Below are 13,299 nucleotides of genomic sequence, written 5' to 3' on the forward strand. Positions count from 1 at the left end.
CATTGGTCCTGAAGGGCTACACCACTGTACTTAAGGCCCTTCAAGAAAAGAGCGTACTAATTCTTAAAAGGCTAGCAACGCACTTGCGAGCCTACTGGCAATGTGAGTGTCCATGCGCCTTACTCACTTAACATCAGGTGAGCGTTCTGTCCGTTTGCTTCCTATTAAATAAAACAAAATTAATTCCTTATAAACTAAAAAGTTAAAAAAATTACAATTAATACAAAAAACTAAACAAAAACATTACCACAAACGGAAAAAAAAAACGTTTTTATACTTTAAACCTAACATCTATATTATTATGTAATTTATTTTATATGTTATTATATTTTCTGTTGTTGTGAAAGTGTCCCTTCATATTATGTTAAAACGGGTTTTCCTCTTTTGTTTTTGATATGCATTTATAACTCAGATTACATTACGTATTTAGTTACTTTAGTGTTTTATGCTAGTTAAATTATCTATATATATAAAAATGAAACCCGTTTTCCGTTGTCACGACATAACATGAAAACGGCTTGACCGATTTGGCCAGTTCTTTTTTTTATAATATTCTTTGAAGAACGAGGATGGTTCTTACGGAGAGAAAAACTAAAAAAAATTGAGTGAAAAAGTCTAAAAACAAGACTTTTCTATATTCCCATACAAAATATTCGTAATAATACTTAAAAGTCAATTTGAACTTTAATACCATATCATAAAGTTCAAATGTTAGTGGAGGGGTTCCGGGAAGGTAAATTTTTATTTTTTGACATAATGTATCTGTTGTCTTATCAACTTTCTTTTTTTTATCTTAGCTAGACGTGTGTCCCGAATAGCAGAATAAGTATTTTAAAATAATCGACTGTTAGGCGGTACGATGTTCGCCAGGCCAGCTAGTAACTAATAAATAATTATTTATTGTTATAAATGATGTCAATAAGAAAAGTTCTGAAGTCTTTATTACCTTAACTATACAAATAGCATTTTTTTTATTTATTTGGACCACAAAATTAGGACACATGATTTAAATTAGGGATGCATCCGATACCGATACCGATACCGATATATCGGCGATACTTTGGTTTTGCCGATATATCGGTATCGGCGATATTTTGATTGCCGATACAACGATACTTTTCAAATTTCGCGCTTTAAAAAAATTAATGTAAACGCGCATCTTGTTTGATCCGGGGCGTGGGAAACAAGGCACGGACTATCTATGCCCCTCACACCCGCTTAGTCTCCGCGTATTCCATTTCGCTAGACACTTTAGTTGGTTTTTAACTGCTATCGCACGTAGTATTTTTTCAATACCAAATAAAATAAAATACAGAATTACAAAAATCTTATCAATGTTAATTTTAATTATGAACAGTTATTTATTTTATTTTAATTTAACTATTACTCTTAATTCTTAATTTTATTTACCCAACCTTTAATCTTATTCAAAGTTTGTGACTGTTTATATTTTATAATAAAAAAAAATTAAAAACTTTAATCAAACTTGATATATTTTACCTTAATTTAATTTGAATTCAATAAGCATTAGTATCGGTATCGGTATCGGAATCGGCGATATTTCTATAAGAGTATCGGTATCGGTATCGTATCGGCAAAAAGGCGTATCGATGCATCCCTAATTTAAATTGACATACATACAAAAATATAAAAAGCGGTGCCGTCCCTATAATACGTGGACACGACCATTGTAGTATACCTATTACTGTAAAATGGTTCATAAATGTCCGAACAAAGACAAAGGGATATAATATATGTAGGCTATTACAAGTAAATAATAATGATTGAAACGAGTTTTAATATGTACATTAGGATATTCCACTTCATACTGAGTCTAACAAAAAATTTTACCTTTGTAATATTTATAGAGCGCGCTGGAGAATGTGAATATTACATTCGAATTCTTTATGAATATTACAGAATAAACACCCATTATCCAGGGCTTGATATATTTATAGGTCGTGGGCTGATAAATTAAAAAAAAGCATTGTTAAGTTCCTGTCTGATATCTATTCCGCTTTGTTAAGCAAAAAATACTGGTAAATTTTTATTTTTTTATATTCATACTACATTTAAAGGAAAGAAGTAACGAATGTTTAATCTTCGTTATAATTAACATACATACATACATGTGATGCCCATACATACTTACCCTGAGAATCAACGCTTATGTTATGGGTCGCATGAGCAGTCTATAGCTTAAATTAACTATACCATTTCAATTAGATGACTATGTAATATTAAAATAAATTATATATTATTTCTTCATTATACGTCAAGGTTAAAATTATTAATATTGTGTGTTTGTTCACAGATTAAGTTGGAGACTGTGTTTGGCTTGACAGTGAGCAGTAATGCGGCTCTGGACTGCGATCCGAATTCTGAACTAGTAGCATATCCAGCTGGGTAAGTTTATAATCGTAAAATTCAAAGGTCTCAACAGTTCTACGGCAGTACAATTGTCATAGATATTACCGTGTGGCGGAAGATAATTTACAAAGTATCCAATATAATCTCATCTTCTACTGGAAAACGAATCCGGTAGGGTAAAACTGCTATATTATAAAATACTCATTACTACTACGTGATTGGGCCTTATGGTTTCAGCATGTGACTGTCATCCCTGAGGTCGTAGGTTCCCAGCCAGTGCACCAATGATATTTCGGTCTATGTGCACATTCAATACTGGCTCGTACGGTAATGGAAAACATTGTGAGGAAACCGGCATTCTTTATACTCAAAAATTTCTCAAAAATTGTCAGGCACAGAAGGCTGATCACGAAATGGATACAAAAATCTAGATGGTTGTAGCGCCACTGGTTCATTACTAGAACCCTCGGTACTATGAGGATACGGAGTGTTCCAAAACTTATACTATTTAACATGAGTATTATCCAGCGATTAGATTGGTGGCTAGAAGATGCTTAAATTAACATTCTTCTTCTGGTGCCACTTTAGTTCTAAGGTCGGCTGTTTACAACTTGAATTGCCGGTATCTTGCGCTAGTCTAATCAGTTCCTCGGCGGATGTGATGCCGGTCCACTCTCGTACGTTCTGCAATCACGACTTGTTCCTTCTACCAGCCCGTCTCTTGCCCCTCATTCAAAATTCAAAATTCATTTGTAACACAATGTACACTTATGAACGGCAAAAAATAAATAAATATGAAATGCTTCTAATTTTACATTACCTGCCAGTTCTCAAATCAAGGGCGTAGAACGGAAGAAAAGAACTGGTAATAAACTCTCCGCCACTCTTTTTAATTGCCAAGTTTTTTTTACACAATGTTAGTAAGGAGCTGCAACCATTACACCATGTTCCACATGACATCTTAAGTAATTAATTAATAATAATAAAATTAATTAAAAACGAAGATTTGTCCTCTATCAGCAGGAGGCATGGTGAAATAGTAGCACGCAAATACATAGTCGAAATAACTAACATCACCGCATACACGAATTCTAGTCTGACCACCACACTATAAGTTGCAACAAGTCGTATCGATTAAACATAAAAAAAATTATATAGTTCATTTATTAAAGAGATAAACTTTAATAGTACTTATGTAAGGAAAGGGGCTTTTAAATGTATTATGAGCATTCAACAAACTATAAACGAATAGTTGATAGGTCAGTGGGTCAGACCTTGGATGAGATTGAAATGCGATCCGACTTCCACTCAAATTGTTTTAATCCAATCATTTTGCCACTGCAATGCGGTTTAACGATTATATAGGGCCTTGAATATTACATTTTTCGAAATAATTTTGCAACACTTAACATATATATTAAAGTATAGTGTATTATAGAACAGTTATTAGTCAGGGGATGCAATTATTTATAGCTACAAATGATTATGGTTGGAAAATTTAAATTTCTGATGTTTGTAGAGTCAGATGTAACCGATGGCTATTTCTGAGGCTTTCTGTAACTTGCAATATCTAGATCTTAATAATGAGTTTTTGTCCGCGCGAAGTTTGCGACATTTATTTATTTATTTACAAAAGCTTGCCAATGCTCGGCTCACATATACATTGTTACCTAAGAGAAATAAAAGCAAGATTGAACTTGACAAGCACTTATAGGCAAATATAACAAACACGAAAAAAAGTGCGTGCGTACAAAGTACTGACAGCTAAGTGAAACTTCTTTGGTAAACTAATTTTTAAGTGTTGTTCATATTTATACACATCTAAAACTTTAGATTTCCGAGACTTGAGGGAGGGAAAAATCCATGCAGTGACTCTTTATACCTAAAAGTTACCATTATGTGGTGTAACTATTAAGTGTAAAGTACTAGAAAATCGAAAATAATATTTTAAGACGTTAAGACGTCGGTTGGGTCAGCTAATATAATTGTAAACCTAAAACTATATTTTACATGTAAAGGGCGTCGTTTCAATTACGCACCCAAAAGTGACTGTTGATTTAAATAAGTATATATTTCCAATTAGCCTTATGATAATTTTTGTATTGATTTTAAATTTGGCACCAACCTACTTGTCATTAATGTCAATGAATTATGCAAAATGACGCAACACAACCATGTCTGTCTGTACGTTTCCGTCGCCTTATTTATATGTAGATGGTGAACACGTACCCAGAACGATCTGCCGTTGCTGGCAAAGGCAAGTTTCATAAAATCAATATAATAAATAATCAATGTAATATTAGCGTGTTTAACCAATTCAAAAGGGCATTAATACATATCAGAATGAGCCTAGTAGACTAAAATTGGGACGGCTGATGGCGACGTGTATCTCGTTCGTATATATATTAAGTTTCTCATGTAAATAAAAAAATTGTAATGAGTAAATAAAGTTCTTTAAACATTAAATCAATGGTTCACAATTACATATTCTTAAGTAAATTTATAGGTTGTTTATTGAAGACATACAAAATAATCACTTTCTATGAAAAAAATATCGTTAAAGTACCTTTTGACTGCGTTGCGTGTGAAAGATATAATTATAGCGTTTGTTCTGGCATAATTATTCCTACATTATTAAATTTATATCATATATACATTCAAGTTGCAAATTTCATGCATTACCAATTAAGTACTGTTCTAAATTCAAATTTTGTATCAATTTAGTATTAGGTTTCATTGCATACGAACAAATATGTTTTGTCGTGTATCTGACCTCGATAAGCACACATATTACGGAATGTTAATACACTAATACGTTTATGAGCTGTATACATATCCATCCAATTTAAAAAAAGGCCGGCAATGCACTTGCGAGCCTTCTGGTAGTGTGTCTATGAGTGACGGTAACACTACAGGCGAGGCTCCTGTCCGTTTGCCCTGTTATAAATTCTATGTATCTATACATATCTAATAAACTTAAATCGATACCTTAAATGTAATTGAGTATGCACTAAAGATTTTATTTTCGAGATAGTAAGAATATTTTTTTTTACTATTTTTCTACTGGGCTGAATATATTTTATTCAATTCGCTTGTCTTCATATTTAATGGCGAATGAGTTTAATTTATTCAGAGTTTATATGATGAAGATTATACAATATTTATTATTGGTTCTCATTAATATAAATATTATGTTGCATTGAAAATAGTATATTTTTTGTCTGTTCATATGGCATTTGTATTTTTTATTTCTTTCATCTCTCTCTGATTTTTTTTGGATCAAGTCTAAATTTAATAAATAATATCTAGAAGCAAAACAATCAAAGATCGAGAACATGAGTAAACGCACTAATTAAAAAAAAATCATACACCTGACATCTGAAAAGGAAACTTTTTACCTCGTTAACTACGCAACCGATTTTGTTAAAACTTACACTGTTCCCTAAGTTGGATTATATTTAATAAAAGAGAAACATTTACGAAATTTAGTACTTGGATTCCTTAGTAGAGCTCTTTAATGCATACCAAAATAACACCAATAGATCCAATTGATACCTTTTATTGAAGTCAGTTATTTCTTTGAAAGAAAGCTAACGCCCCATTACAGGATTCCTTACTCTATAACTTCCAATAACGATTCCGATCCCAAAAATGAGATTTGCATGTCGCTTCGAAGTTACAGAGTACGGGCGCTGCACTTACTTACTATCGATCGATCGACACACCTAGAACACACCCAATTTTGGGTTCGTCCCCCTATCCTTAGGAACCAGACGCAAGGTAACTATGAGGGGTAACAAGTATTTAACAAACATGTCTAAATTTTATAGTATTGGTGTGTTTATTTGTTGTTTTTTATGAATTCACTTATGTAGTTATGTAGATATGGGATCACGAACTTTATTTCGCATTAATATGGTTGTTTTACTTAGCCTACCGTTCGCAGTTCAAGTAATAAATAAAAACAACGTTACTCATATTGGTCCAGCCGTCCCGAGTTTTGAGCTTATGAACTTTTTGTTTCTATACATTGAACTCGGTCGGTTGAACTTGAAGTAGCGTGATTTTTCCCACAGATTTCGTATATATATATATATATATATAATCATAATTATGGCATCACAATATGAGTGTTAATTACAAATAAAAATAACTTTTCTCGTAACGCCCCCATAAATAGAATTTATACTCAGATTTAATTCTTCAATTTCACATTTTAGTTATTTTTGGGGGTCAGAAAATACGATAGCAAATCCAGTATATATTACTGGTTTTTATTAATGCTGTTGACTACCTAAATAAAAATAAATAAACATTTCTATAGTCTAAAAAAAAGAATTATTTGAGAGCTGTTTTCTGCATTTACGGTGCATCGCAATTACGACTGGACCTAAAATCCGGCATTAGCTCACCTTCAAATTTTTATTAAAATACTTCATTATGTATTGTAATTAGATCTTAGTTTATTTTATCGGTATCTTCCGATATTATCAGTAACTATTCGTACATGAGGCTTCTTATAAAATAAATACGCGAAATTTGTAGATAAAATTCTAATGTTTTCTTTGCAAATAAGTTTCAGTTTTCCCTAATTTTCGAACTCGATAAAACAGGTTAGCTGTAATTTGAACCCTAAAACAATGTCGCGTGAGGTTGTTGAACTCGCCTTAGCTAGTAGCTTCCTAGAGTGAGTCATGGGTAAGTGTTTTTAATCGTAGACATAAACAAAATTTATGTGTAGATTTTTCGGTCGCTACAGTCATAGTTTGGGTCACAGGAGATAATCATATTTATTTGAAACTTTGTTGCAAAGAAACACTTAGAATAATTAAAAGGCCGGCAACTCACTTGGGAGCCTCCATGGGCGGCGGAGTCACTTATATATAAAAAAGACGGCCATATCACTTTCGAGCGATCTCTTCCAGGCAACCATTATTTAATATACTTAAAAAAAATATTCCAATTTTATCCTTCAAAAAACACGTATTTGTTTAAAGCTATTCCCTTTCTGAGGTCCCTGGAAGAGATCTATGAGAGAGAGAATCTAAGAGAGAACGTTGCACTGTATTTATTCATTGAAATGTATCTACTATTAAAGTTTGTTAAGTTGTAATTTGATTGATAATTTTAGCATGCAAGAATAATTACCAAAATTTTGTAAATATTATCAAAACTGGTTTCAAATAATTTGAAGCATATTCAAATTCATATTCATTTAGATAACACAATGTACACTTACGAACGTCAATAAAGAAATACATATTAAATGCTTCTAAATTTACATTTACTGCCAGTTCTCAAATCAAGGGCGTAGAACGGACGAGATAGGATAGGATCTATAATTTCGTTAGCAAAGAGTTAAAAATTACTTTTTAAAAATGGAATAACACAAACCTTAAAGATGAATAAAACGATATAACGCAGGACAGACTATTAGAATGTTGTAATGGTCAACTCAAACGCCATAACAGCGGTTATTTCTACGTATTTAGAATATATTATGATGTCTCACAGTCACGCCTGAATGTTAACTATGGTTTTATGAGAATGGATATTACCGCGATGGTGAGCGACGCGATTTCATTGTTAAAATATGGTTACAAATTATATCGAAAATTATAATTTTTGTTCACATAGCAGCTAATAGCCAATGCGATAGATGTGTAATTTAATTACCGTTGAGTGCAGTGTTGGCCTAGGGGCTTCGCGTGTGACTCTCATCCCTGAGATCGTAGGTTTGAACCCCGGCTGTGCACTTTCGTAATGGACTTTCTGTCTATGTGCATTTAACATTCGCTCGAACGGTGAAGGAAAACATCGTGTGGTAACCGGCTTGCCTTAGACCCAAAAAGTCGACGGCGTGTGTCATGCACAGCAGTCTTATCACCTTTTATATATATTACAAATGATAAACAGATACAGAAATCTGAGGCCCAGACCTAAAAAACTGTTATAGCGCAAACTGTTAAAAAAAATTAAACTAAAGATATTTAACGTCGATAACTAACGACTTAACTAAGTTGGGCGTATTTAAACTTAAGTTAATTAAACAAAACAATTGAAGTACCTATTCTAATCTTGTTGTAAACTTGACGTAACAAAAACGCTACCGCTCATAGATCCGCCTATTACCGTCTACAAATACACCTTATTCGTATGTATGACAGTTTCGAACGTCCTTTCTCACGGCCACATACCATTGTCAATATTTGCTTAACAGTTTTCTTGTTTGTCATAAACTGCCTATGAAGTGATAAGAAACAATGGTGAGATATCTGAGGCGCCCAAATTATAGCACTTACGTTTAAATTTAATTTCTTTACATTATGGAAAGATACATAATAATAGTTTCAAATTCTCTTTTCATTACAGCATTTGACAGAAAGACGAATGCTTTAGTTAAACCCATGTAAACAGACTGAATTATTTATTAAAATAAGTGCGAAAGTGTGATATAATTTTTTTTTATGTATAAAATAATAATTATACAGTTTCTTTTATGGTTATGCTCGCAGTATATTTAGATAAATTATAGCATAAAAAATTGTCGTAGAGAGTTCGAGTAATAAATATTTTTTATAGGTTTAATAACGCTTTTTAAGTGTTAATAAAAGTAGATACAAACTTAAGATGTTTGCCTTAAATCGTGTTTTAAGTGTCCTTATTACATAATAATGAGCACTGTTGGCCTTGTGGCTTCAGCGTGCGACTTTAATCCCTGAAGTGGTAGGTTCGATCCCCGGCTGTGCACCATTAGACTTTCTATGTGCGCATTTAACATTCGCTCGAACAGCGAAGGAAATTATGATTAAACCGTCTTGCCTGAGACCCAAAAAGTCAACGGCGTGTGTCAGGCACAGAAAGCTGATCACCTTCTTGCCCCTTAGATAAACAAATGCTTATAAAACAGATACGGAAATCTGAGGCCCAGACCTAAAAAGGTTGTAGCGCCATTGATTTATATGCATAATGATGCTAAATGTTTCTAAGAAAACACGTCTTGCTAGGCACCCCTGGCGACAGTTACACAACTTACATATTGTATACACTGCTAACGATTTCCTATCAATTTCAGATGCACAGTAGTCCTCTACAATGTACGCAAGAACAGGCAGGCTCACGTTTTAAACGCGTCACGTAAGAGTGTCACGTGTGTTGCCTTTTCACCCGATGGACGATACCTGGCGACGGGAGAGTGCGGCCATGCACCGGCAGTCCGAGTTTGGGACCTACAGGTTAAAAGCTATTTTATAAAGAACAGAAACAAATTACTCAAGTTTGGAATTATACCGAAATAATTTTGGGCGTTGGTCCACTAGGGTTTGAATTTTTCATTACTAACATACAAAAATACTTTTATTTTCTTTTACTTAAATTATTATTTTCCGAAAAGCCTATCATTTGTTATGGTCCTAACATATTATATGCCTCTCCCGCTTCATCCACTTTCTTGACATTCACCATGCATGCGATGAACATCATACAAATACAAATCATAGCTCATCTAATTCATAAAATTCTCGTGTCACAATGTTCGTTCCCATACTCCTCCGAAACGGTTCTTATTAATTTTTTATGCATATTCAGTAAGTCTGAGAATCGGCTACTATCTATCTTTCAAACCCCTAAGTGATAAGGGGTGTCCCGTGTCCTCCCCAAATATTATTTTTTTATTTTTTTGACAATTTTTTTTTGTTTTTATTTTTTTATTAACAACCCCTAATTTTCAACCCTCTACGATCAATACCATTTTTTATTGAACTAAAAAAATGTTTCCTAGAAATAATATACCTGGCGAAACGTTTGCCGGGTCAGCTAGTTATAATATACAATTATCATCTTTTAAGGTAAATTAATAAAAACATTCTTGTTTCGGTACTATTTATGTATGCCTACTTTACTATTCTCATCGTTCGACTTCATAAGGTCGCATTCTGTTGCGCCTGTCTTGAATATGTTAGTCCAATAATGAAATTTACAGTAAGTTTAAAATAAATGTCTGAGATATGTGACAGTTTAAATATTAAAAAAAAACGATTCCGTAGGCATATATTTGTGTGATAAACTCTTAATAAAATTCTGCTGAACTTACGAAATATTACCGAAATAACTACGTAACAATTTTTGTAATATCAGATAAATTGTTGGCTTAAAATAAAAATAATAAAGCCTTAACGAACGTTATTTGAAGTTACAAATAGTTCTTTAGTTGTCAGTTTTTGTTTCTAACATAGGCGTAGTAACCCATTCTGTCAAATCAAAACTAATCTTAATGCTAAGCGGTCTTAGCGGTAGAATATATGAGTAGTATATACTTTGATTTGTTTAAAACAATTGTAATATTACAGGATCCCATGGCGTCGGGTGCGGTACAAATAGCTGAATTTCCGGGTCACACGCACGGAGTCAACTGTGTTGTAAGTGATTGGTTAATATTGTCCTAATAAATTTATAATGCATGTATGGAATTCTTAATATAATTATCTAATTATTACGATTGTAATAGGTCTATGCTACTTAAATATATTTACGAATGCGTTTAGGCGTATCAAGGAAACGATTTTTCATTGTGTATTTTTTATAATAAAAATACTTGAAGTATATTATTGTCGTCGTTTTTGAAAACTCGTTTGTGTTGGGTACATTGAGGTGTTTAAGCGGTTGCTTTTTAATTGCGATGAAAAACATGACTTGGTTTTAAAATATTATGTTTAAGAAGTACAACTGATATATATATACATATTTAATTAATGTGAAAGAAATAAAAAAAATTATATAATAAAAGCACACATATAAAAAAGAAATACAATTACTTAAAAAAAGGGCCCAACTCAGTTTTAAATTGCTGTCACCAGCAATTTCAGTGGACCTATACTATCTTGGATTGACAGCGCAAACAAAAATGTTAACAATTGAAATAAAAAAAACAAACATTTAAAAAACCGATGAAACACAATCTAAAACAAACCTAAAATATGAGACAATGCAACTAAATTCTCAACCCAGCCGACTGAAATGCAAACGATAACTTTTACATTTTATCTTGAAAGACGTCTTGGATGTCGTGGAGGTGGCAGATTGGTGCCAGCATTTAGTTGCATTGTTGCGGTATATTTTCATAAAATATATACAAATGTATTGTAACGTTTTTACTTAAAATCAATTTTTTAAAGAAATTTCCTTAATTATGATCGAGTTATTGTATAAATTAATCACACTTTCCTTGTTTATTTTCAGGCATTCTCAACGTCTTCCAAGTACCTGGTATCAGTTGGTTCGCAGCATGACATGATAGTGAATGTTTGGGATTGGAGAGCGAACCTCAAATTAGCTAGCAATAAGGTAATGCCCCTTTACTTAGTGATTAAAATGTTTAAGTTAACCAACGATTGTGGTAATCTTTACACTTTTTTTATTATTATTTTATGAAGTGCTACTCAGATGATTTTTAAATTTTAAAAAAATTCTTACTTTCAATTCGAGAGAGCATTGTTGGCCTAGTAGCTTCAGCGTACGATTCTCATTCCTGAGATGAGGTTTGATCTCCGGCTGTGCACCAATGAACTTCCTGTATATATGCGCATTTAAAGTTTGCTCGAACGGTGAAAGAAACCGTCGAGAGGAATTCGATTTGCCTTAGACCCAAAAAGTCGACGGCGTGTGTAAGGTACAGCAGGCTAATACACCTACTTGTCTATTAGACATATCATGAAGTAGATACAGTAATCTGAGGCCCAAACCTAAAAAGGTTGTAGCGGCACTGTTTTTTTTCTTACATTCGATAATCCACCGAACTAATAAATAAAAGAAAAACCTTTGTTATTTTAGTAAATATAAATATGTTATATATGCTAAAGATTAATATGGTTTTGTGTTTATCCGTAACATATGTGTATACAAAATGTAATTTATTAACACTTTTTAATGATACTTTTTACAGGTGTCATCACGCGTGAAGGCTGTCAGTTTCTCAGAACAAGGGAATTATTTCGTGACAGTTGGATTCAGACATGTCAAATTTTGGTTCCTCGAGTACTCAAGGAGTGCTAAGGTAACAAAATTAAGTTATTATCATCAGATCGTATCGAAATTTTGCTCATGGGTTTAGGTATGTTATTACTATGAAGACCTGCAGTGGTACACTGTACCCAATAGCGCTATTGGTATTGAAAGAACTATTTAATATTGAAATTACATATAACATAAAATTTTATATTTTACAATTTATATGTAATCAAATAAAATATATTAAAATTCCAGTTCAAAGAACCAGTTCCTCTCATGGGTCGATCGGCCATACTCGGAGAGCAGAAGGACAATGAGTTTTGTGACGTGGTTTGTGGGAGAGGAGAAGCGGCAGATAGCACATATGCCATTACGAGGAGCGGTCTACTATGTGAATTTAATAGCCGGAGACTGCTTGACAAATGGGTGGAATTGAGGGTAGGTACAAAAATATATTAAAAGCAAAGTGTAATGAACTAATTTGGGATAATTTTTTTATAGTAATTTAATAGATTTTTGTTACCTTAAAATGTTATCGTTAAAATATTGAATTGGTTTTTCTTCAGACAACGAGTGCAAATTGTATGGCGATAGGAGCGAATTATATATTTGTTGGATGTGCGGAAGGCATTGTGAGGTGTTTTGCCCCGGATTCCCTAAAATACGTCACAACTTTACCCCGGACACATTACTTAGGGGTAGATGTATCACAGGGTGTTAATATCAAGTATGTATAAATTTGTGTTTACATGGTTTTTTTACCAAATAAAAAATATTGTTATTCTGGAACATTTTGACATCTTATCTCTGGCTAATACGATATTTAATGTTGAATTGATTCCGTTTTATAAGCGAGCCGTTCCGTTCTATATGTACTATGTGATAGAATGTACGTTGATGTTGTAATAAAAGGAATGTTTAGTG

At 32.9% G+C, this 13,299-nt stretch overlaps 1 protein-coding gene across 6 annotated transcripts in view; it reads left to right on the forward strand.

The window, feature by feature from the left end:
• Window positions 1-13,299, forward strand: part of LOC125055643 (mitogen-activated protein kinase-binding protein 1) — a 76,051-nt gene that overhangs the window by 40,422 nt on the left and 22,330 nt on the right. For all 6 annotated transcript variants that reach the window (XM_047658114.1, XM_047658117.1, XM_047658116.1 and 3 more), the window contains exons 3-9: window positions 2,315-2,406; window positions 9,446-9,605; window positions 10,719-10,787; window positions 11,608-11,712; window positions 12,311-12,421; window positions 12,631-12,813; window positions 12,942-13,102. In XM_047658114.1, coding sequence (XP_047514070.1) covers window positions 2,315-2,406; window positions 9,446-9,605; window positions 10,719-10,787; window positions 11,608-11,712; window positions 12,311-12,421; window positions 12,631-12,813; window positions 12,942-13,102 — 881 coding nt within the window. The remainder of the gene's footprint in view (window positions 1-2,314; window positions 2,407-9,445; window positions 9,606-10,718; window positions 10,788-11,607; window positions 11,713-12,310; window positions 12,422-12,630; window positions 12,814-12,941; window positions 13,103-13,299) is intronic.

Source organism: Pieris napi, chromosome 13 (genome assembly GCF_905475465.1).
Source record: "Pieris napi chromosome 13, ilPieNapi1.2, whole genome shotgun sequence".
NCBI classification, from domain to species: domain Eukaryota; kingdom Metazoa; phylum Arthropoda; class Insecta; order Lepidoptera; family Pieridae; genus Pieris; species Pieris napi.